Below are 26774 nucleotides of genomic sequence, written 5' to 3' on the forward strand. Positions count from 1 at the left end.
TGTTCTATTTTTATTTTCTTCTCCTTAACATGGGCTTATATGACCCATGCCAAAGGGAAGACTTTCAAATGGAAATCAGTGGGTGCTCTCTAGGCTGCTCAGAGAGGTTCCACAGGGAATCACAGCATTTTGAAATTCTCTAGTTCAATGCCCTCATTTTACAGTTGAGTAAACTAAGGGGAAGAGTTCAGTAACATTCCCATGTCACACAGTTGAGTAGCAAAACCATGTCTGCATTTGAAAAGTATCTAATGTTGAGTTAAACTGAACAACTGATGGCAGTTAGAAGATTTCTGTTTATTACAAGGAAGAACTTTCTAATAATTAGAACTGCCCCAAAATAGAATGAGCTATCTAATAAAATAGAGAGTTCCTTGTTATTCAATTTGTTCAAGTAGAGGCTAGATGGATGACCGTTTGTTAGGAATATTGGGAAAGATAGTCATGGTTATGGTTAGAAAATAGATGCTCCAAAATATCTTTCATCTATGATATTCAAGATTTATGGATTGTGTATTGGCAAGACCTTACTACTTATTCATTATTGTGAATAACATATTTTTAATACATGGCTTGTCATTATAGTGAGGATAATCTGAGATGATTTCTATAATGTCCCAATTTTAGAATACAGGCATGGGGCACATGATCTATAGATGATCAAAGTTGGATTATTTCTGAATGGTTGAGTTTCTTTGCCTTGATAAACCTAATTTTTTGAGTTGCTTTGGTTAAACCTCAGGCCATTCCTCTGCTTCCACTGGGGGGGGGGGAATCATGCTTCTGTACAGTAGCACACCCTGCACTTCATTTGACAGCAGAATATAGAGGTCATTTACTTCTCAATAATAGTAGGGTAATCACTCTCTGTATTTTTCTTTTGTGATAAAAAGTAGTCATGAAACATGAGAGTATGAAAACAATGGTAGTAGGGTAATCTCTCTCTCTCTCTCTTGTGTTCAAAAGTAGTCATGGAACATGGGAGTATGAAGACATTATTTCATCTCTTCTCTTTGATTTCTTTTTTTGAAATTGTGATTGGTTCATGAATTACAACTGCCTTTTTAATATGCATTTTTGGCTTTTTTCTTATATTTGGTTCTCTTACAAACTCAGTTTTAGAGTTGCATGGTGCTAAAATGGTTAAAACTATAGTAGAGACTTTAAGATTTAGGGTAGTATCATTACACTCATTGTGATTTTAAAAAGTCACAGAATTTTGAAAGAAAATTCATTGTCTATCCAGTTTGATTTACAACTAAAGAGATCTCTACTACATAAGAAACTCTACAAGTATGTCATTCAGTTTTTGGTTAAATACCTCTAATGCCCATTGGGTATGTGTGTTTGTGCAAAGGTGTGCATGTGTGTGCAAGAAACCACCATCTTATAGGGCAGCTCATTCTACTTTTTGGCAGCTGTAATTTTTAGGAATCATTCTGGACATCAAGTTAAAATTGATGTCTTTCATAATTTCTGAATGACTTATTTATTCTGCTAATTTTTTCTGCTTCTACCCTGTGAGAACAAACAGAACAATCTAATCTTTCTTCCATATAAAAAATCCTTCACATGCTTGATCATAAGTAATATAACTTAACCTCCACCTCCCAGTCATCTTCCTTCTGGACTAAACTTTCTCTTTTCGACCAACCGATCTAATATGTCCTGGGCTCAAGGCCCTTCACCAGGCTAGTTATCTTTGAAAGCTCTTTAGTTTATCAATATCCTTTTTAGATGGTGTACCCATACATGAATTCAACACTCCATATGAGTTCTTACCAAGACAAAGTATGGAGATATTGACATCTTATTCTGGGGAAAAATGTGTTTTTCTTTTTTTACTAGTATTTTTTTCCAATTACATGTAAAGATAATTTTTAGTGTTCATTTTTTTAAAATTTTAAGTTCCAAATTTCTTCCTCTTCTCTATTCTTTCCTCCCCCCAAAGATTGTAAGTAGTTTGATTTAGGTTATATATGTACAATCATGTAAGCTCTATTTCCATGTTAGACATATGAAAGAAAGGGAAAAATAGTGTGCAAAAAAAAATTAGTTTGCAAAAGAAAAAAATGAAAAAATAAAGAAAGTGAAAATAGCATACTTCTATATTCAAACTCTATCAGTTCTTTTTCTAAAACTGGATAGATTTTCCCATCACAAGTCTTTTGAAATTATCTTGGATCCTTGTTTTGCTGAGAAGAGGTTAAGTCAATCACAATTGATCCTTGCGCCAAGTCGCTGTGTGCAGTCTTTCCTAGTTCTGTTCACTTCACCTTGCATCAGTTCATGTTAAGTCCAAGTTTTTCTGAAATCTGACTATTCATCATTTCTTATAGCATGATAGTATTCCACCACAATCATAAATCACAACTTGTTCAGCTATTCCCCAATTGATGTGCATCCCCTCAATTTCAAATTCTTTGCCACCACAAAAAGAGCTGCTACAAATATTCTTGTACAAATGGGTCCTTTTCTCTTTTTTGTGATCTCTTCCCGATAAAGATCTAGTGGTGCAAAAGGATATGCACAGTTTGATTTCCCCATTCTCCAGAATGGTTAATTTAATTCATAAATCCACCAACAATGCATTAGTTTTACAATTTTCCCACATCCTCTCCATTAATCATTTTCCTTTTCTGTCATATTAACCGATCTGATAGGTGTGAGGTGGTACCCCAGTCATTTTAATTTGTGTTTGTCTAGTTAATAGTGATGTAGAGTAACTTTTCATATGACTATAGATAACTTTGATTTCATCATCTGAAAACTGCTTGTTCATATGCTTTGACTGAAAACGTGCTTTTGTTAAGGTAGCCCAAGATCTCATTTGATTTTTTGTCTGCTGCATTACAGAGATGGCTTATGTTATGTTTGCAGTCCATTAAAACCACTATGTCTTTTTCAGATACACTAGTGTCTAACCCTGCCTGCCCCATCCTGTACTTCTGAAGCTGATTTTTTTAATTTAAGTGCATGATTTTACATTTCTTCATAATTAATTTCATCCATATGATCTTTGGAGATCTTGATGCTGCCCCCACTGGCTATACCCAATAGGCCATCCTTCCAAGCTTTGTGGCATTTTTTAATTGATGAGTATGCTTTATATGTCTTTAGCCAAGTCATTGATTAAAAATATTAAACAGCACAGAGCTAAGTGCAGATCTCTGGGACATTCCACTGGACACCTTTCAAAGTGGACACCGAAGCATTAATGACAATTCTTTGAATAGAGGAATGGACTCATTTTTCCAGTAGTTAATGAGAGAACAGAGGATGGGAAGAGAAGGAACAACATGGGAAGTGTGAAGATCTTGGATAACCTTTCTCTCATCCTCTGAATGAAGCCCGAGGGGATAGAACCGGGAAGACAGATGAGAATAACCCTGAGTGACAGGATACCAATCACAGAAAGCTAAGCGCCCTGACCCTGTAGTCTCTTTGAACAGCTTAAAGCTATGACTAGTATAGATGGCTTGGTGGAAAAAAAATACAACAAAAAAATCAAACCCAGAAGACTTATGAAGCTATAGCTCTTCTGAGAACCATGGAGACACAATGCTTGGTGAGACAGAATGACTCAACTTCAGCCAAAGAGGGAAGACAGATGTTTAATCCTAACTGACCAATATGTGTTTGGGGTGGCTGGGCCTTGCTCCCCACCCCTCCCTTCCTTCTCTTATGATGAAATGCTGGTATGTTCTCTTGGCAAGTACTTTTCTAAATGCATTCCCAGCTGTGTCAGACAGCTACCAATGGTGGATGGGGGAAGGGGGAGAGAGATGAGAGGTCAGATCAAGACAGCGTGATTAGAAGGCTCAGCAGAAAGACAGAAAAGAGGTTTGAGCATATGTATTTGATATAAATATTATAGTTTTACAGAGACATCTAGATCAATACATGCCACATTTCATTTACCTCCTTGAAAAAGTGAGCACAATGTATTCAGCGAAAGCTGTATAGGATTTTCAATTTACTTTGTATGATTTATTATGACAGAATGGCTATGGGTTTTTTAAGTTCTTTATACTTGTTCCAGTAAAAATGGATAGAGTATCTTTAAAAATAAACAGCCCTGAGCCATGCATTTTATATTGTCTTTCTGAGTAAGGCAAGAACTGTCTAAAGTCTCCGCCTGTGGGACCTGGTTGGAGTCATAATTATTTTAGTTTGTGCTCTTTAGCTGAGTCATTTTAAGGGTGTGTTTGTCTTGGTCCCCCACAAGCAGCCTCAGGATTGGTGACAGTAATTTGGAGAAGCTGGGTACAGAGAAAGGAGTCTCTTTCCTCTCTGTCTAACATGGTAAACAGATCAAAGCTCCTTGCAATTTAGGCTTTGAAAGGCCATCTTCTCCCTTCCTGCTCAGCCAATACTGAATGTGTGCCCTGGCAGGATGTCAAGGTATTAGGCACTTTGGAAGGTGCTGATAAAAGTCACTTGAAAAGTTCCTCAGTTTACTCAACAGGATATAAATATTCAGGATTCTCTGGCTTTTAAACATCATCCATCTATTGTCAGGTTGGTTAGATAGATGATCTTGTCTATCTCTGAAATGGTGTTAATTCGGTAATGGAAAATGCAACATGTAGACAGTGTACTCCAAACTCAATGCAACTTTTTAATCATCTACTATTTTGGCTTCAATTTCTGGACCCTCCTTTATCTCCAGATTATTTAAAGGAAAAGATATATTTCACTAATCACTAATATCAAAAGAGTTTCACTTTTTGCCTTAAGAAAGATTTACTTAGGGTATCCATGAAACTTCCTGCATCTGAGCAGTCCCAAATTCTCAGACCGATATACAGTGGATGTGAATAGTTCTGACAATTAGAAGCAAATGATTACTCAAAGTTTAGGCATTTAGTGAGAGAGTCAATGCAGATTGGACATTCGTGTAAGTGACTTAGTGTTGGGGAGTTGTCTGGGACATTGAAAGGTTAAGGAATTTGTCCAGGATCATGCATCTAGTACCTGACAGAGGCAGGAATTTAAATGTTTTGAATGTAGGTCTTTCTGATTCTGAGACCAGTCTTCTATTTACTACATCATTCCTCTAAAAAAAAAAGTGGATTGAAGCATTATGTTAATTTAAATCCTAATTAAAATCATCAATATTAGCATCATTTACAAGTGTTTTGAAAACCCCTTAGCCTAAGTTGTCTTGAGCTGCCTAGGCTAAATGACTTGGATTAGATCAGTTTTATCCCTAATAGAGCTAGCCCTCAGCAAAATTGTGAAATGAGATAATAATTCTCTCTGGCATCTCTTCTGTCTTTCTTTTTTTCTTCTTTTCAGTATTCTTCCCTATAATTCTAACACCCTCTATTCTTGGAATACTTCATTCTCTTTCTCAAAGGAGAAAGTAGACATGATAGATTAATGTACCCTAAATGCATAATCCTTCAAGGGTCATTATAAAACATGATTATAGGTTTCCATAGAAATTAGGTTTTATGAGTGGAATTTATAATTTTTTCTATCTGAGTAGAGTATTTGTTTTTGCTTTTTTTTCTTACTGAAAGAATAGAGGAGGCTTACCCAACAGTATAAAAATTATTGCAAGAATTCTTGTGCTGGACTCTTGTTTATCATAGTCCTTCCTAATATGTAGTATTCATAATTCCTTCTATATGCCAGTTTGGATGTCAGCTAAAGGATATATTTTGGAAAGTATAATAATTGACGGTACAAATATGGAACCTTCCCACTTTAACCCTTTTCTTTCTTCCCTCTTCCATTTCCCACTCCCAAATTGCTTTCACTGAATTTTCAAAAGCCATGAAAATATTCCTGGGAAATAAATTTTCTCCTTTCACCAGCCTTTCACCCTGATTCTCCAGTGCCTGTGGCTCCCCCTCACCAGGAGAAGCAGGTCCTTAAATGTTGATACTGAATTAGAAAGGCAGCCTCTTTCCCATCCATCAATTCTAACTGCATTCAAACATTTTCAATATGTTGGCTCCTTGATAACTTTCACTGTATGGAAAACAAAATGGAGGGAAATGATTATTGGCACAAGAAGGGGAAGCCGTAAATCTTCAAATCAGATATAGGACAGATTGGAACAATATGGGTTTTCCAAGGTTTCTATGATAATGTACCTAATAACTCTCCTTGGGCAAAAAGGCAATCTGTTTTCAATCAATCTCTCTTTTCTGAGCAAAAATACCAATTATATTGAAGGGAGATTTTTTTCCCTTTACTATTTTTTTTTCCTTTTGATAAAGACTACTCTCCACCCTCGAAATTATTCTGAGAATGAAAGATATATATTTTTTCAATTGTCTGCAATGTTATTGGACAGCTAACACCAAATGAGAAGAGTCGATTCCTTTCCCCCTTTTTTTCCAGTTTTTTTTTTTTTTGTTGGCTATATTTGTCCACTTCTTAAGAGAAGTGAAAGCTAATTAAAGGCTTAAAGGATAATATTGATTGCATTGGAATATGTTTTATGCATCCACAGCACAGCTCCAATTAACTGAACCCTGCCTGTAAGTCTAGCTGGATCAGCTTTGTGGAGCCTTTTGATTCAAGACATTAATAGGTTGATTCAGTTTAGGATAGGATGATATATCTTGACACAGCTCAGCCCAGTTTGGTTATTAAATGATGACCCTTGGGCAAACAAGTAGATAGTAGCATAGCAAGAACTAGAACCCTGAGCCTTAGTTTCTACTAACTTATAAAAGGAGGAAAATCAGCCATCTCCCTACTCCATAGGGAATCGATAGGGACTATTTGGGATTGACCGGGCTCTCTGAAAGAAAGCAATGATATTATAAAAAGTAACATGAATGCCAGCAGAACAGGTTAGATTTCAGTGGCTTTGTCATTAATAACCAAACTAGGAAATCTAAGGGCATGCTTTACATTAGCCATCAATGTCCCAATGCCTTATTGATTTAAGCCCCCTTTCTTGCTCAAACCTATGTTCTATTCATGCATATTTTTCCATATCCTGTGGTACATATTTTATCACACATTTAGGCATACATATGCATTATTCACATATGTCTCTATGTCTAAATTTATCTATATCTAGATATTATGGGCACAGAGATGAAACCAAATGGTGGTTAGCAATGATCAGAGTTAAAAGATGTATATAGTTCTAAATGTTGATGTAATGGCCCCAATCGACCCTGGAAGTCCAGGATTAAGAACAAAGATTAAAACATCTCCTTGGATGCAGTACATTAACATCCCTGCCTCCTCTTTATAGCTCCAGTTTGCCTGATCGCTAACTGTACCACCGTAACAATAACAGTCCGTAATGGCGATATTATTAACTGCATCGTGCGTATTATTGATTTACTCTTTGTTCTGCATCATTATCCTTTCACCAATGAGTTTACTGCATCATTCTCACATACTCAGTCAAGCACCAAATTACAATGATAGGCCAACCTCCTGTAATGGCCTCTAATGGAACATTGCATAAGTAATCATTGCTGCCTCCCATTATGCACTGCTTCCAGCCAATGAGGGCTTGGCCCTCTTGGAACACGCACAGAGCAATTATGAAGTGGAGGAGACCTGGTGGTTCTCAATTTTGCCCAGGAAATTACCTTGTTTCATATTTGCCACCTGCTGGTGCCTCAAAACCCAGCCAGCAAAGCTGCAGCCATGGTTGGTGCCTTTTGTTGTAGTCTCTGGTAGGGTCCAAGGCTGAGGTCAACATTGGAGACTTGCTTTTATTGTGTTATTTACCTGCTCTCTCCCCTCCAAAAAAAATTACTGGCCTCCCTCCAGACTTGAGGATTCTTGGCTTTGCTCTTTACCTGTGCATTTTGGGAACTGAAATGAATATAATTAACGGCAGGACAGAAGTAACAGGCTTAATACTTTATCCTTCATTCCTGGAGGAGTAAATCACTAGGTAAACTCAGTATGAGAGAAGAGGCTGTGACCCCAATATTTTATCTTCAAAAAAAGTGGCTACTCTACAGTCAAAAATAACCATATTCCATCAGAGTTCATAGAAAGGGCACTGCTCATAGAGACAAAAGACCCGGGATAAATTGAAACTGGACCATTTACCAAGTGCACGATCTTGGGCAAGACATTTAATTATTCTGAACCTTGAACTTCTCATCTGTAAAATGGAAACAGCTTAGGTTTACCTGTTGCACAGGTGTTGGTAAATGTTTTCCTATATAAATGGCAGCCATGACTGTATACCTCCTTCCCATCTAATTATCATTCTCCCATACTAATTGGTGGAGGCACCCCATCTAGACCAAGGTGCGCCCTCTCCTCCACCTACCTTCCCATAATTCCTTTGGCATGTATGGAAATCCCATGGAGCATAACCAACTCAGCCAGTGATGCGGCAGTCCCGATAGCCCCATCTTTGATTCCATAGGCGTTCCATTCTCATTTAGCTTTGAGTAATGCCCACTTACTGTAAAGTGTTACATGCTCCCATTGTTGGAGGAGTTATGGCAGAAAAATGCAAAATTTCCTTTTAACTGCTTATGGCCAGCAGAGCCTATAATGTGTCAAGCCACACATTAGCTGCCCTGATAAAACAGTCTGCTTTCATACACACAAAATCATCGTTTCAGCAAGATTTGTTATCTCATTACCTGATAAGCTGTATGTCATAAACCAAACCTCCTACAGTAAATCTCCTGAGAGGAGGCTTTGTGGGCAGAAAGGGAGAGATAGGAATCTGCAAAGGGGCTTGATAATGTAGCATTTAAACTCACCCATAATGCCACTTATTGTTAAATGCATAAAACTACTTGGCCAAATGGTTTGGCTTTTAATAGGATTTTGTGCAGCATCAGGTGAGAACCCATATGCCTTTTTTGTCCCTAAGTCTCCGAGTACCTGCTAACACCTCAGTTTTGCCTCATAGGCCACAGGGAGATGGGAAGCCGGATTTTTAGGAACGCAGCTTGAGGAGACAAATGCTTCCTTTGCAGCTGCTGCCTCTTTCTCCGTCTTGCCCATGGGGGGCAGGGTTATATCTGGTCTCAGGGTTCACTAACCCAACCTCTCTTGTCACAGGCATATCGTTGTCTGTGGGCACATCACTCTGGAGAGCGTGTCCAACTTCCTGAAGGACTTTCTGCACAAAGACCGGGATGACGTCAACGTGGAGATTGTCTTTCTTCACAAGTAAGGGGCACTCTATCCAGGCCGTAGTCAGTCATTCAGTCAGTCAACAAGCATTTATTAAACATTTAGTATGTGCCAAGGGCTCACTTCGTGCTAGAAGTATAAAGAAAAGCAAAAGTAAACATAGGTCCCTGCCTCCAAGTGACTCATATTCCAGTGGGGGAGACAACGTGCAGATAACTACACACACACAAATATATATAGGTATATGGTACATATAAATATGTAAAGTACATGGAATACAGATACATACACACAGTATAATTGAAATGTAATCTCAGAGGGAAGTTTAGGGCAGCAGAGAATATATGTATGGTACCACCTACCACTTTGGATTCAAGTCCCTTCCTTTACTTTATGAGAAGACAGCATTTGGATACTTCTTCTGCCTAGAATCACTCCTAGAGTTTGCAGATATTTTGGATGATACAAAGTTACATAAGGCCCTACTCTGATCTCGAAGTTTTTGTAGCCTAGTTAAGGAAAGAAACAATGAATGTAAGAAAAGTTAAATTGATTGCTTCAGTGTTTCAAAATGTCTTATTTAACAATTAAATTAATCATTAATCATGATGCTGCTGCTGCTAATGATGATAATAAGCACTTACATTGTGCTTTTTAATTTGATCCTTGCCCTATCCCTATGAAGTATATGCCATTTGGGAAAGAAGCAAATATTTATTAAGAACCTACTGCATTCCAAACATTCCAAATTTGAAAAGTGCCAAATATCTTACAAATATCACCTTATTTAAATTTGTTTTATTTCTTCAATAGTGTGCTGGACTCAAACTTAAAGAAATTTACAAATGATTGTTTTGTTAATTATCTAGACTGAAATGATGGAGAAAATGTTAACAATACAAATTATTAATTAAGGTAATATTCATAATCATTATTATTGTATATAATAATTGTAAATTATTAATTAATGAGGGCTGGTTGTTAAAAATTTGCCAGCACAATACTAGTGTGATTCTTTTCATTTTATAAATGAGAAACCTGAAGCTAGACAGTAAGTGGCTTGCTTATTATTATATAACTGGTAAGGATTTAAGTCAGGATTTGAATTGGGTTTTTCTGATTTCCAAGTCAAGCACTCTAACTTCTGTATCACTTGGTTAGATAAGGATATTCTTTCCTATGATGCTGAATATAACCTCTCCATACCTTTTTGAAAAGTTTTATGACTTCTTAATGCTCCAGAATTCTTCACCTGGTGGTTAAGTCTGAAGAAATTGACCTTCCCAGATGTGGCTAGTCTGGCAAACTGTACATATACATGGCTAGACCAAATTAATAGCATTTTGAAATGTCAGGCTAGAGTAGGCCAGCCAATGTTCTTGTTCTGGGGGCATGATTTTTAAGAATTCAAAATTTCTTACTTAATAATGCATCCTTTAAGTAAAGAAAATAGTACTGTTGCATAAGACAAGCAACTCTATGGAAAAGATTTCTACTTACAAGAGTCTCACATTAGCTTTACACCGAAAGAAAGAATACCATTGTTAAATATTCCTCAAAACATGTGTTTGTTGACCCCAGCAATCCAGGTCACTTTTCCCATAATCTCTTAATAATAACTGGATGTTCAACCCTCCAATATTAATTCTTCCTCCTGATGAAGAGGTCAGATATGGGTTACTGATTTATCATGGTCAAAGGCCAGTAAGAGTGTGATCTTAAGAGTGTATCATTCATTCATTCAGTAAAGGTACTCTACCAGGAAATGAGGATAAACAGACCAAAAAAATAGTGTCTGCCCACAAAGGGCTTACATTCTTTTAGGGAAATATAGAATAGACATGAATAAATACACACAAAATTTGTACAAATGAATTTTGGTAGAAAGCACTGACAACTGGGTGGGTAAAGAAAGACCTTGTGTACATTATACCTTGAAAAGAACAAGGCACCCAATCAGAATACAGAGATCTCCTAAAGAACACTCTCCTCCTTCCATTCTCATACTACAGATGCCTAAGTCTGATCAATACTGGTCAAGTTATATAGTTATACGCCAGGATGTTCAGGATCAATTGTTTCCAAGACTTTCCATAATGAAGTTGGAGTTCATGTTATTAGCATTTTAGCATTTCTCACCTATTTATCATTGGATCCTCTTAGTTTAGAGATAACAAACATAGCACAGGAACCACATGTATCCCACTGTACTCGAGAATAGTCTAAACTAAATTAAAAATGCAGCTCCTATCTGATTTTAATGTATTGATATATTGATTTAAAAAGGAATATGTAGATGTGTGGTTTTCTAAGTCACTTAGTAGTTCACAAGGATATTTATGTATGATTCAGTGATCCCAGATTCTATTTTTGTGTGACATCACTGTCTTAAAATACCTTCTCTCCCTGTCTCCTGCTCCTGACTCTAAATTATTGAGCCTTGGATCCAGCTGGGCCTTGAGATGTTGAATAGATGTTCGTCATACCCACCAATTTCCTCAGTTTAAAAAAGCTTCTTCCTAGAATCATAGATTTAGAGATAGAAGTAAATTAGAAGTCAGAGTCCAACCCCCACACTTGACAAATGAGCTCACTGAGTTCCAGGGGGACAAAAAAATTGTCTAAAGTCACATTGATAGAAAGTAGTTGCCCATATCTTTTTGTAAATATTCTTTTGAGCCTAAATCATGCTTGCAGAGCTCTCCTGACAAAGGGAAAAGCTGCCAGATAGAAGAATTAGAAAGAACTGAACAAAGGCCAGGTTACAAAGAGTTGAAAAGTACTCATAAATCTCTGGTCTAAAGGCCATGGAGCTGCATCAGGAGATTCCAACCACTTTTTGCTTTCCCATCTATAAAATGGGAATACAAAAATCGGCCTCCATAGTTCCATCTACTCTGTATATATCTTGTATGTGCCTTTTATTACATCTCCCCACTGGATATTAACATCAAAAGCAATAATAATAATGATGGTAATAATACAAAATTGTTATTAGAATTTGAACTCCATGATAACAGGGACTATTTTGCCTTTGCTTAATTTCCTAGCACACAACACAGTACTTGGTACATAATACTTGAATCTTATTGACTGACTGAAAGACAGAAGTTATGAGAAAAGACAGGAAGCCAAAAGACAGAAGTTAGGAGAACAAAATGACATACTCTGTTAGGAACCAAACAGCTTTCCTTTATTCTAGGTATAGCATTCACTACTTTACTCAATTGCCTTTTGAAATCATCAAGCAAATAGTACCCCTATAAAGAAGAGCCTCTTTCTTTAGGATCCTTAGTACATGGACATAATTTTTTTTCTAATGACCCAGAAGTTTGGAGTATCACCTGTTCCTTGGATTAGATATCAGGGTTTCAGGTCACCTGAATCTTTCACCAATGATGCGGCACGTGGCAGTTTTGAAAGAGAGCAGATCTTACTTTCTAAACCTCTCTTCGTGGGAGCTTCAGGCAGTAGGGAAGTCATAAACATCAGAGAACCAGAGGTGGGTATCTTACTGAGATGCTTCTGTTCTTTCCTTCCACAGTATTTCCCCAAATTTGGAGCTTGAAGCTCTCTTCAAACGTCACTTTACTCAGGTGGAATTTTATCAGGGTTCAGTCCTCAATCCACATGACCTGGCAAGAGTCAAGGTAAGGTGCAATAGCTGTTTCAGGTTTCAAGTCACTTGGTTGACCATATTTAACTGCCTATTGTGATATTGGAGGAGACAAGACCGAATTCAAAACTCTCCTGTCCTTCAGCTTACAGCCAACGACTTTTTTCACAGTTTATAGGGAAAGCAGCAATTAGAGGACATCCTGGAATTTTGGAGGTGATTCTAATATCCCTTCTGAGACAAACAGGAACATAAAGCTTTAATAATCAGCCTGTGTGTTCTGAAATCTGTTACTGACAGAGAAGAGGAAGAGAAAAAAACTTGTTCTTTCCCCTTGAACACTTAAAAAAATTCTTAATTATTTTCTCTTTTTTTTGTTACCTCCCTCAGAATACATATAATTGGCCAGTACTAAATAAAGGAGACCAAAATATAGACTCAGGGGTCTGATTCCAGATATTGTCTTTATAGAGCAGCAATAAGGATTTTCCTTCATCTTTACTTTCAGGACTCTATGTGCTATCTGAATATTGTTTTACTTTTATCCTTTTACTTGAGGTTGTATATGTGTATGTGTGCAGTTTTAATCTAATTTTCATAAACAAAGATTCAACTTTTGCTGATGACTTGTGCTTTATCTCTCTTCTCTCACCATCCTATTTAAATCTACTAGTTTCCTATGAAATTCCTCTTATAGTTTGGCCTGAGAGATGTATGACAGAGAGACTTAGGAAAAGTCCTAGTGTTTTGATGAGCACCACTACCTGCTACTTTATATATGCATTTGGGATTGACTGAAATACAAGCCCTTGTTATTGGGAGCAGAGGCACAATTAAGAATTTTACTCTCAGGGGAAGTATCACATAATATAACTGGGTAATTTGGGCCATTGTTGGGCAGAGGCAAGTAGGTCAGGGTCCCTAGGACACTATTATCAGGCCACTGCTGCTAATACCTCTGTACTGAGATCAGGGAGCACAGGAGAGAACTATTTTAATTAGTTGTTTTTGCTAAGTAGGTATTTAGCATTAAAAGGACAACCTGTGCTCTAAATTTAGTGCATGTGAAGTTCCAGTTCTTGGAAAAAGGCACCTACCTCAAGAAATAGTTCTCATTGTTCCCTTTAAAAAAGTGTGGGTAAATTCTTGGATATTAGTTCCAAGAAAGTCTTATTAGACAAACTAGAAGTGATTTAAGAGTATATATTTAATCTTTTAAGAATAATATTGGAGAGGAAATCATATTTTTGCATCCAGCATTTTTGGTGCAAATGTAAAAATTCTAATAGTGAGTGAAATATACCATAGATCTGACCTAACAAGCTATTGTTATATTTGTGCTATTGTTTTTGTTATTTATTAAGACCAACAAATCTTAATATTATCCAAAGCCTTCAAATTAACTAAAAGAAAGGTATCACTAAAGCAATATTATTAAATAAAAGTGATTAACACAATTATCTTACTTGGTCAGTAAGTAAATTTTCTTTTATCAGTGCTGAGAAAATCTTAGCTAGAATTTGGAATTTAGCAATATACCAAACTCCCCACCTCTTCCACTTGTGCATATTCATACATCTCTACAACTCTTAATCGTTCTATCTGAGCACAAAATACAGCCCCTCTTGAAGGACAGAGTTAACTTTCAGTGAATATTTGCTCCTATTCACACTTAAGGTGAGTATGTCCAAAGGAGCAGTGTTACTCCTATGGATTTCTGATTTCTGTACTCTCTTCTTCCAATACTTGATAGAAGAAAAGTAGTTTAACCTCTGCTTTCACTTCTCCATGGGGAAAAAAGGACAATTGCACGGTTGATAAAGAAAAAGGAAGAGAAGAGGATGTAAGACTTAATTAATTGCTTGTTAAATAAATTGGAAGAGGGTGGATATAAATCACTATGCAAAATGAAAAGTATAATTATCAAGGTACATGTAGCTCAATCCAGCAACAATAAAATGAAATGTTTACATCCTACCAAGAAATCGCAGCCTACACTCTGGATGAAAACTATAATCTCCGAGGCGCTTACTCTCCTGTGGGAAGCACCAGGTTCTCCAAGAGCTGTCAACTGAGAGAAATTGCAAGCGAGCCGAGCTATTTATATGTTTGTGTTTTGTTATTTTCCTTTGGTGTCTTAGATAGAGTCAGCAGATGCGTGCCTAATCCTTGCCAATAAATACTGCGCTGACCCGGATGCTGAAGATGCCTCCAACATCATGAGGTAACCATGGAGAAGCTGGGGAAAGGGGGTGGATTCTTTGATGTGCTGCTCTTTCTCTCTACTTAATGTCTCTTAGGAGTACCAGATTTTCCTTCTAAAGCCTTTTTTCTGAACTTCCTATCTGGTGAAGATAATGATGGTTGTATGGAAGGCCATCATTAGAGTGACATGGTATAGAGGATTCTGGAGCTATCAAGATGAAAGCAAATGTGAAGACAAATATCAGTTTAGACTCCAAAAGGACAAGGGGAGTGCAGAGAGGGAGTCTAGACCATGGGAAAGAAGCATGGTACATACTGAGTTCAATTGCCAGCTATGTCAATTACAACCTAGGTGATTGTGGACTAGTTCCTTGATTTCTCTGTGCCTCAGTTTGCTCATCTGTATAAGTGTGCTAACTGATCTCTAAGGTACTTTGTAATACCATGTCTATGATCTATATGATCCATTTGAACAAGAATGATGTGGATAAATTGATGGTTTTCCATTGAATTGGAAGATAGCTAAACAAATGCACATGGGCACACGCACACAATGTCATAGTGTCCCAAAGATATAGAAATCATTTAATATCTATACTGATTCTAGCTTGAAATTTGAGTCTTTCTTATGGGAATTTTGGAGGGATCCATGGTAGGTAGACTTGGTAGATATATCTGAGGCAATTACTATAGAAGTTCATGAACTTACTAGGGTCACTTCACTAGTAAATGTCACTAGTTAAGTGAGCCCAGATTTTCTGACTCCCAATCTAGTCTTAGAAACAGCTAGGTGGTTCAAAGAATAGGATGTTGGACTTGAAGTCAGGAATACCCAAGTTTAAATCTAGACTTAGACAGTTACTTACCAGTTCTCTGACTCTAGACAAGTTACTTATTGTCTACCTGCCTCAGTTTCCTCATCTGTAAAATGGGGGAAATAATAGCATTTACTTCTTAGAGTTGTTATAAAAATAAAATGAGAGTACTTGTAAAGCACTATATAAATGCTAATTATCACCACCTCCATTATCATCATTATTATCTAATGGAAAGAGAACTGGATTGGGAGTTATAACCCTGAATCTCAGTTCCTTGCTATGGCACTTAATTAAAGTGACTGTGGACAAATCACTCAATCTCTGTTTGGGAAGGAGTAGGCTAGAACACTTTGAAGGGTCCTTCTATCATTAAAACTATGTTCTTAGGAAAGTGGGTTAGCCTTTGAACTTTTCTTAGGACTGTATTCCAAATAGCACTTGTGTAGCTTCCAATCACAGTATAGAAATTCCCTTCCAAGGACTCAGGATATGTGCCACCTCCCCTTTTTTCACATTAAAGGGCAGCATATTCTCATGAGCTAGTTTCAGGAGAAAATCAAGAACAATATAGAAAGAAGAGCTCAGGGAAAATATTTCATTGCTGCTCAATTTCACTGGATGTTTTTTCCATAATTTTGAACATCCATCCTATTGATTGAGTATTTACTTGAACCTTCAGTATTGTTTGGGTTTGAATATCCTCTTTCCAGGAATTTGGTTAAACTTTGGGATCCTAATATTTTAGAATTCTTCTCATCTCTTCTATCCTTGCTTTAATCAGTTGTTCCAAGAGACATGAACTTTCCTGTCTCTAGAAATGTGTGGCAGGTCATGATAAAGTAAAGTTGGGCTGACATATTTAGGAGAGAGCAAAGCATCCCATTAGCATCTGGCCTTGGTGTCTGGCAGGGCACATCTGTCAGGATCTTTTCATTCCTCTTCCTTTTCTTTAGCAAATATGCCTGTCTATTGCAGACATTTATGAGCTTTCTTAATCAAGGTTTCACTTGGCCGTAGAAGGCACAGAAATAGCTTCTTGTTTCATATTTCACATATACATATTTTGTCTACTTCTTCCCAGCCCTCCCCATACTTCCTATTACCTTCAGGAGGAACAAGATTGTAGAAACCTTTGTGTGAAGAACCCATCTATTCTACTATGCTTAAAGGATGGGAGTATCCATCTCTACGTCCACTGGCAACACCATTTCACTCATTTTAATTGAATATTTCCTTAGTCATTTTAAGGGATAAAATGCAGACCTCCAAGGTAATAACTAAATTTCATTGTCTACAGAATATGCAATTGAAAATCTCACTCAACAGTAGACAAAGTCCAAGAGAGAAATGCTGGGATGGCACCTTATTGTGTGTATGCTGCTTGGAAGGTCAAGTTCAGAAGTATCACTTCTCTTAATTGCCACATGTTATTTAAGCCACAAGCCTGAACAGTTCAAGATTTTATATTCTATTAAAACATTGATATCCAAGGGTGATTGGCATGATGCCAAGGAATAAAAATCACTTAGCCCAAATGAAAGCCACTTCTAGTTAAGGCACATAAATGCCTTGATTTCTTGTCTGAGGCTGGGGGAGCAAAATGAACATGGGAATGTTAGGTTAAAATTAGCTCTGCTTATACTTATTTTATTTTCTTTCTTGCATCTAACAGGCTAAGAAAACAGTATGCCTTCCTTAAATAAAACTAGCAAAGATACATTTGAAATTAGTTTGCTTAGAAAGCTGATCAATATGAAATGATCTCACAATGTCTGGGACCTCCTGTTCCTCGAATTATACGTAAGGGTAGACACAATTCTTTTTTCAAAAACAAAATTATATTCTTGAAGAACAAAAACCCAACATGAATTTGTATGAGGGGAAGTATTGGTATCTGTGCATTTCCCTAATGAACATCAATACCTTTTAGGAAAAATTGACACTTGGCTGAATCTTCCCTACTTCCCCCATCCCTCCCACCCCAATCTTTCCCCTATACCATATGGTTTGTATGTTTTCTTAAAAGACATGATTTGATTTAATAAAATATAGATTAAGGTATCTGAGTGTAACTTTTAGTGGGAATAAAATGGAGAGCACTTAATAAATTTGCTTCCATGCAGCATTAAGTTTAAAGAAGAATTGATTAGCAAAATAGGACTTTGAACTTGAATTTTATTTTTCTGGCTTCTTTATTTCAAGAGGAACATGTATACCTTTCTGGACTCCAGGCAGAGATATCCACACTAGATAGCATGGGCTATCCATGGGATAGCCATGACTTAGATAGCTGGACTGTGCTTTTAATTTTTACTAAGCACTTATATGTCCCAAAAAACCTGGCAGTTTACATCGTTGAAGACTTTTATCCCCATTGTCCAGGTAAAGAAACCCAGGGTTCAGGAAGGTTAAGAGTGTCTCACCTGAGGTGATGTAAGTAATTAGTGTCAAAGCTGAAATAGAATCTAAGCATAAGCTATACTTCCCAGTCAGTCTCCTTTTCTTGCTGGTTCATGGTAAATCAGAACCATGTATAGAATGGGACCAATAGCTTATTTTGAGTAAAGAAAGATAGATCAGGTATAAGATGGAGAATATTCCCTAGAACCCCACGGTGATTCTCAACTAAGTCTTACATTTATTGAAATTCATTAGAAGTTCTCATTTAGAGGTGTCATTGAGAGTCCCAGAATCTTATTATTAGACCTTGGAGACAATCTAGTGCAACTCATGTCATAGCAAGGATCCTTATAAAATCTGTTTAACAAGTGAGCATCTTTTCCTGAAGACTTCTAGTGATGGAAAACCCATTCCCCATCTTCAGAGGCATCACATTCTATTTTGAAGCTGCCTCAGACTCTTAGAAATGGTGGTTGGTTTATATCTAAATCTGGCAATTTTTTTTTTTTTTTGCTTCCTCAAAGCTGCCAATTCTCCTTTATTCAGAGAGATAAAATAAGGCCAATAGAAATGATGATAGCTATTAATTAGTATGTTCTTTCCAATGATTGGATAATCTGGATTTTTTGTTTTGTTTTGGAGTTGTTTGTTTATATTGTTTTTTTTTTTTTATGAGCCCAAGGAATTCTTAAGGTATAACTAGAGTGATTGCTAAAACCAATTGAAATAATAATATTATATTGAATTGAACCAATTAAAATAATAATAATAAAATAATTCTAAAACAAAAGGAAAGCATCTCAAATACCTTGAGGCTAATAGCTTATCCAAGTGGGTAGACACTTTAAAATTTCTATTAATGCTAGGATTAGCAACACATAGAAATGAAAGGGACTTTCAAAGTCATCTGGTCTATTCATGCAGGAACTTAGATGTTATAGGTGCTTTCATTAAGATTACATATCTAGTTAAATTTTGGCTAAAATGGGACAAGAAAGAAGGAAGGATTACCCTGGAAGGAGATATCTGATCTTCTCTTGTCATTAGAGGGAAGAGTAGGAGAAATGGAAAGAAGTCTGAAAGAGGCAAATTTAGGCTTGCTCTATGTGGGGGAAAAGCTAAGCCCTCCTCCCCCAAACAAAGTTAACATAACTATTCAAAACTGAATAGGCTGTCATGAGAAGTGTTGAATTTCTTCTCCATAAGCATATTCATGTACAGGCTGGATGACTGTTTATTGTGGAGGTTGTAGGAGAGATAACTGACCTTGGGAACTCCTTTTTATTTGGAGATTCTGTGAACCCAGGTGTTATGACCTCCATGGTCCATTTTTGTCTTCATCCTTCCATACTGTTTCAAGCTGTTTATGTTTTACCATTCCTTCAAGACTGCCTTTGGTGTTCCCTGTAACTGTGTTTCAACTGGATTCAAATATCAGTGGAAAATGTGTGTGTGTGTTTGGGAGTGTATGGTGTGATTTATCCTCAACTAGGCTTTTTTCTTTCTTTTCCCTCCTAACCTAGGAAAGACTGGTTGCTGGCTCCATTTGCTCCAGTTAGAAATAATCTAACTGGCATTATCATAGGAGGAATTCCTGACTATTTTAGACCTTCCTTCTTCAGTTCAGCTAAAGAATTTACCAATAATTTATTAATCATAGTAATTATTAATCATCTACTATGCCTGATTGAGGGATACATAAATGAAATTAAGAGCTAATTCTCAACAAGCTTTCATTCAATTCCTCAGTCAATCAATAAACATTTATTAAGCACTTATTATAGTCTAGACACTATGTTAAGCCTGGAAGATACAAAGAGATATAAAAGTCCTGCTCTCAAGAGGCCCTTCATGTAATGGGAGAGATAACATGCAAACCACTAAATAAAAAAGAACAACCCCAAAATCCAACAATATATAGAATAAATTGAAAATGTTCAATATAATTCACTTCAATTAAAGGAAATCAGGAAAGGACTTCCTGTAGACGGTAAAATTTTAGCTGGGATTTAGAGGAAACCAGGGAGGCCAGAAAGTAGAAATGAGGAGGAAGAGCATTCTAGTTATGGGGGACATATCATCTACACAGTTAATAAAGTGATGACTGAGGTGGGTAAAGATGCAGAGAAAGATGTCTGAGCACATCTGAGAAGGGAGAGAACTTGATTAACAAGGGAGAGTAGATAAGTCTATAAAGAAGAATTGGCACCTAAACTTAGTCTTGAAGGAAAATAAGAATTCTGAAAATCAGAGGTGGAAGGAAACTGCAGCCTAGATTTATGAGAACGTTTAGAGTTGGGACCATTGCAATCTAACTGTAAAGCTGGAAGGAATCTCTAGCTTAAGGGTTCTTAGCTTTTTGCATGTCATGAACTCTGTGGGCAGTCTGATAAAACCTCTGCAATGTTTCAAATAAAATAAAATACATGGGACAACCAATCATATTGAAGTACAGTTATCAGAATATTAAAAAATAATCCCAACAATACCTGGGACTGCCCCCCCCAATTAAAAATCTCTACTTAGGTCATCTTGTTCAATCACCTCTTTTTAAATATGAAGAAAACAATAGGGAATCATTAAGTGTTTTGGAGCAAAAGAAGAAAATAGAGAGATCTCAGCTTTGGCTCTTTCTTTTGTAGAGTAATTTCCATAAAGAACTACCATCCGAAGATCAGAATTATCACCCAGATGCTACAGTATCACAACAAGGTAAGGAAGTGAGTGCCTGCCTCTCATGTGGGGATATAAACATGGAACCTCCCAGTAGTGTGCTGGTAAATATATAACTGGCCTAGAGTAAATATTTAACAATTGGATCCCTTGGGGGAAGGGGAAGATGAAAACACAACACATTTTTAAGTTTAATTGACTTTAAATTTTCTCCATATATTAAAAAAAAATCTAGGCCATTAAAACAATACAACATGCCTGATTTGTAGCATTAGTCAATTTCCATTTGTCATGCTGAAAACTTAATGGTGTGTTCTTGAAAGCTGGTTCAAAGTTATCTATGGCTTCCACTTTGTTTTATTTTTGATGTATACATACATATATATATATATATATCATATTTTGTTTTTCTCAATTATATGTGAAAGTTTTTTTTTAACATTTTAATTTTTTTTTAAGTTTTGAGTTCCACATGGTTCCCACTTTCTGCTTCACCTCCATATTATCAGAAAAAAAAACTTATGAAAAAAGGGTATGATAGGTAACAGCCTCTCTGAAAAATTCCTTTTACTCAAATGTCATGGTATTACTGGATTTTGGGAAGAGAGCTTTATAGATAAAAATAGCTAGCACTTATATACCAGTTTAAGGTATTCAAAGGTCTTTATTCACATTACTTAATCTTTAGATAATTCTGTGAAATAAATGCAGCAGGTGTTACTGTCTTTATTTGACAGAGGAGGAAACTAAGGCTCAGAGAGGCTCATTAACTTGTATATGATGATACAATAGATGGAGCACTGACTTGGAGGCAGAAAGAACTGAGTTCAAATGTGATCTCAGACTCTCACAAGTTGTGTGATACAGGAGCAATTTACTTACCTCAGTTTGCCTCAATTTCCTCATCTGTAAAATGGGGATAATAATAGACCTACCTCAAAAGATTTGTGTGAGGGTCAAATAATCAAAAATTATAAAGCAGTTAGCGCAATGCCTGGCATGTATTTGGTGCAATAGAAATATAAACTATTCTTATTTCTATTATGTTGTGCTACATCTCTTTTTCTAACCTCCACAGTTTTTCTTTTAGTAAATGTTCACCATTTATGGCACTTAAAAAAATTTCTAGATTATATTTTGTTTAAAGCCTCAGAATTCCCTCATTGATGTGCTTCCTTCATCTAGTAGCAATGCATCGAGTAGCTATTATATGCTCAGTGATGTATCTTATTGCTATGAACAGTACAAGAAAGAGAAGATGGAAGAAGCCTTCAGAGAACTTACAATTCATGGAGATAGGCGAGGTAGACATTCCCCTAAATCAATTACACTGTAATATCGCTGTCCAATGCTATAGGATCCAGAGAGATCAGAATAAATATGGTCTAAGTGGAATGATCAATTTGTTATGAATTTCTGAACCCACTATCTCCAGAGAAGATACTCTGGAGGGAATGTAACATAAGCAGGATTCCTGCTTCAGGTGTGAGTTGAAAAATGTGATCCTTGAAGAACTATTTAAACCTGGTGTTCTGATTGTATAGACTGAGACTGTGGAGCACAGTTCACCCCAAACAAAGTTTAGGATAAGCATACTTCATTTCAGGAATGAGATTTCCCTTTGGAAAGTTAAAAATAAATTTATAATTTCTTAAGATGTGTAATTCAGCAAAGCAGATATATATGTGAGTTTCAGGGGATCCTGGTAGAATTGAATTTATCAGTTTTCTCTTTTTCTGTTCTCTTGTGATTTGCTTATCTACAAATTAGACCCCAGTCTCTCTTCTCTAAAGCAATGCTTTTTACTTAGTAAGCTCCTAGGAAAACAGCTTTTAGGGAGGGAAAGTAGCTAGTGACTCCTTTCTTTATTTGAGATTCAATAGCTTGTCTTAGCAATGAGTCCTAAAGACCAGAAGCTACTTTGTACCTGGGTCCAGGTGTCTTAGATGAATACAATAACTCCCTGCTGGATCAGCAGTGAGACTGATTCCCATCATCCAGGGCTCATTCTCTGCCTAACAAACAATATGATGACCCAGAGATGACTCCATTCTGCCAATTGCAACAGCCCCATGCCATTATTCCTTAATTGCTGGCAAACAATGGCCCATTTTGCCATGTGGGAGCCCATTGGAGGCTATTCTTTTGAGTGTATCCTGCTGTCGGTGATTGGCCCTCCACTCAGAGCTCACTGCCATTGCCAACCATTACCCAGCCCTCAGCAGGTGGCTGTTTTTTTGCAGCTCAACATTATATGGCAGGCAGGTTTGGTGGTGGCCACCCAAGGTCATAGTCATCTGTCTGTGTCCTGAAAATCAGGGCTACCCTGTGCTGACCAAATGGAGACAATGTCAGTTACTTACCAGCCCCTAACTTGCAGAAGGTCTGTTTCTGCATCTGAGGATACTCCTTGGAATTTTCCCTAGTGCTGGAATTTTCCTAGCTTTGAACTTGACACTGATGAATGATGTTAGTAGGGAGCTGAATGTCTACTGATGTTTTTTTTTGTTGTTGTTGTTTTTAGCAATTTGAAGTTGTTTTGAAAGTTTTCTCTGTCTCTCTCTGTCTCTCTGTCTCTATCTCTATCTCTGTCTCTCTCTTTCCCTTTCCCTCTCCCTTTTTCTTTCAGTTTCTTTATCTCTGTTTCTCTGTGTCTGCCTGTCTTTGCCTCTCTGTGTCTCTCTTTGTGTCTCTGTCTCTGTCTGTCTCTGTCTTTCTCTCTGTGTCTCTGTTTCTGGCTCTCTGGCTCTCCCTCCCTCTCTCCCCTACCTCCTCCTTTCTCTTGCCATTTCTCTCTCTCCCTCCCTCCTTTCTTTCTTCTTTCTTTTAAGGAGGATTTTGATTGAATGTGATAATAATGCTATATATTTGAGAAAGGATTAAGGGTCCTTCAAATTAGAAACAAAACTAAAAAAATCTTTGACATATTTAACTGAATTTGAATTAAAAGAATCTTCTCAAAGTTAAAGCAACTCCACCAGCCCACCACAGTTTGGAGCCTGTACATGACTACTTTGATCTTCAACATCTCTTACAAATGTAAACTGTATAAATTGTTCAAAAATAATAGAGGGCATCTCTCCTCCATTCCTACTTGCCCAAAGCCTGATTTCTTTTTAGTCTTTTAGTCCCAATTTATTTGGGTCCTGGGGCTGTACAAAAAAAAAAAAATCAAAGATTGAGACTTTAGCCAGACAAGTCAGAAACATAAAAGCACCATGTCCTGATGGCAGAACTTCTGAGATTTCTGAACAGAGAGGAGAGAATTGGCTTTGACAGTTGCCCAGACTCTTTTTTCCACCCTATCAAGTGCCAAGGAAATGCCTCGGGACTGCCAATACATTGTTACCAGAACCATCTTCAAGAGGAGAGGTGGGGAAGTTGAACGGGGCTGTGATCTTGGCATCTCCCTTGGCACTCCCATTCTCCAGCCACATGGCCTGATGAGCAGCACGATCAACCAAAAGCATCCCTAAGCCAAGGTCAAGCTTATTACTGCTGTACCTAGCTTCCCAGTATGGTACAGTGCTTTCTTCTTAGTTCTAGAATCAGGGTATCTGAGCTCAAATCCAGCCTGTGATGGGTGAGCTTGGGTGACACTCTCCAAGGACCATAGTTTTGGTAGAATAGTCTTTTCCAGAGTGCCTTCCACCTTCATGATCCAAGATAGGCAGCTGCACATTCCTGTGCCATTGACCGGCAATCAAGACTGACTTTCAAATAGAATTATAATAATACTTTATATTTGTATGATTGGGTGTTGGTTCTTAAGTCATTTAAGTTGTGCCTGATTCTTTGTACTCCCACTTGGAATTTTCTTGGCAAAGAAACTGGAGTGGTTTGCTATTTCTTCTTAAAGCTCATTTTACAGAAGAGGAAATTGAGATAAACAAGATTAAGTGATTTGCCCAGGATCACACAACTGCTAAGTGCCTAAGTGTCTGAGGCAAGATTTGAATTCAGATCTTCCTGATTCCAAGTCTGGCAATTTATGTTCTGTACCACTTAGTCACCCTGCATTTGTATACTACTTTGTAGTTTTTTTCACTTATTTTGTCTTTTTAATTCAGGAAATATTTACTTTAATAACACTGATCAAACACCTACTATGTTCAAGATTATGCTGCATAGTGAGGAGAGAGTTGGAATTTTGGTCAGGAAGACCGGTTTTTGCATTTTACTTTTGTGTCTTCTTAGATATGTGACCATGAGCAAGTGATTCCGTCTGTCTCTTCCTCAGGAAATTCCCTAAAAATACAAATGGATTGTATGCTGTGTCTGAAATCACAGGTTCTTGACATAATAAGAATATGCAAGACACTGATGATGTAAAAACAAAGAGTGAAACAAACAAAAAAACACAGTCTCTGCCCTCAAGGACCAAGGGATGGGGAAGACGATGCATTTCACAGAACTTTAGACATTTTATAGCATTGTTGCAGAAAAAGATAGTATGCTATTTCAGTACGCAGAAACTTGGGGAATGGATTTTTAAGTAAATTCTCGGGACCAGTGGGACCAGCAGTCCTGATCCCTCAAACATTGTAACTCATGGACCCATCAGCTTAGCAATAGACCCTAGGAATCAGCAGAGCAGAAGGAATTGATGCTCCTCAGAAGTGATACTGTTCGTCAGACTGACAAGCATCTAAGGCACCATATTTCTTATTTGAAGGAAAAGAATGATTCCATTAGGTGCCATTGGCTTTCAGTAGAGGGAGCTTTCTGCTCCTTAAGAAAAGATTCTTAATGTGAATTGGTCCTTGATGAAGGTAGGTGGTGGGGGTGCAGGGATGGTGAGGATGGCCATTGGCACTATTTGGGTATAGCCTGAACTCTTCTATTCCTCATAATAATAATTGTTATTTTAAACTTTTCAAAGTGTTCTGATATGGCCATTTAATAAAGTGTTATTCTACTTAATTTTGTCCACAAAATAGGAAGGGCTGTTGCTATTTTTTTTTTTTTTTGCTTTTGCCTATGAGAAAATGGAGATCATAGATCTCAAAAGAGGATTTCAGAGTCTGCCTAGCATAACCCTTTCTCTTTACATTTGAGAAAATGGAATCCTAGAAAGTTTAGATGACTTATCCAAGACCACATAGATAATAAACTTCAGAAATGAGGTTTGAATATTGATTCTCTAACTCTGACAGAGGTCTTTCTGCTGTACTAAGATATTATAGGGCAGCTAGATGCCACAGTGTATAAAGTTTCGGCTTGGAGTAAGAAAGACCCAACTTCATGAATTCAAATCTGGTTTCAGATATTTCCCAGCTATGTGATCCTGTACAAGTCACTTAACCCTATTTGCATCAGTTTCCTCATCTGTATATTGAGCTGGAGAAGGAAATGGCAAACCACTTTAGTATCCATTGCCAAGGAAACATCAATGGTATCATGAAAAACCAGAGCCAATTGAAACAATTGAACAACAAAAGATATTACTATTTTAAAGATAAATTTTAATTAAAATATTTTGCTTTAAATTCTCCTTCACTTTCAAGTGCATCCTTTTTCTCTCCCCTAACTAAAGACCCATCCCTTATAATGAAGAATGAAAAATGTTTTTCAAAACTAACATATCAACCAAATTGGATGGTATGCACAAAGTTCTATACCTTTAGTCCCTACCTCTCCATTAAAAGTTAGGACCTCTTTGTGGCCAAGCTGGAACACTTAATTATTGTTAATAATAATTTTTATGGAGCTTTCTAATGTTTGTAAGGCACTTCCCTACCCTCTAAAGTATATTATGAGGTATTATCCCCAGTTCACATATGAAGACTGAAGTTCAACATTAAGTGACTTGACCAGAGTCATTTAGCAAATGATTAAAGGATTAGAATCTGGGCTCAAAAACAATTCTCTGAAGCTAGTGTGAATTTTCTTTTCATGCCACCCTGACATAGTGGTAAATTGCCCAATATGACAAATGAGTTAAATCAGGCATCCACACTCACTTC

The 26774-nt window shown here is 37.0% G+C and overlaps 1 protein-coding gene across 14 annotated transcripts in view; it reads left to right on the plus strand.

Annotated features, from left to right (window-relative positions):
* The window catches only part of KCNMA1 (potassium calcium-activated channel subfamily M alpha 1), an 891121-nt gene that overhangs the window by 647301 nt on the left and 217046 nt on the right, over nt 1–26774 (plus strand). For all 14 annotated transcript variants that reach the window (XM_051982028.1, XM_051982029.1, XM_051982030.1 and 11 more), the window contains exons 10-13: nt 9022–9132; nt 12641–12746; nt 14854–14936; nt 20778–20847. In XM_051982028.1, the coding sequence (XP_051837988.1) occupies nt 9022–9132; nt 12641–12746; nt 14854–14936; nt 20778–20847 (370 nt within the window). The remainder of the gene's footprint in view (nt 1–9021; nt 9133–12640; nt 12747–14853; nt 14937–20777; nt 20848–26774) is intronic.

This window comes from Antechinus flavipes, chromosome 2 (assembly GCF_016432865.1).
Source record: "Antechinus flavipes isolate AdamAnt ecotype Samford, QLD, Australia chromosome 2, AdamAnt_v2, whole genome shotgun sequence".
In the NCBI taxonomy this organism is placed as follows: domain Eukaryota; kingdom Metazoa; phylum Chordata; class Mammalia; order Dasyuromorphia; family Dasyuridae; genus Antechinus; species Antechinus flavipes.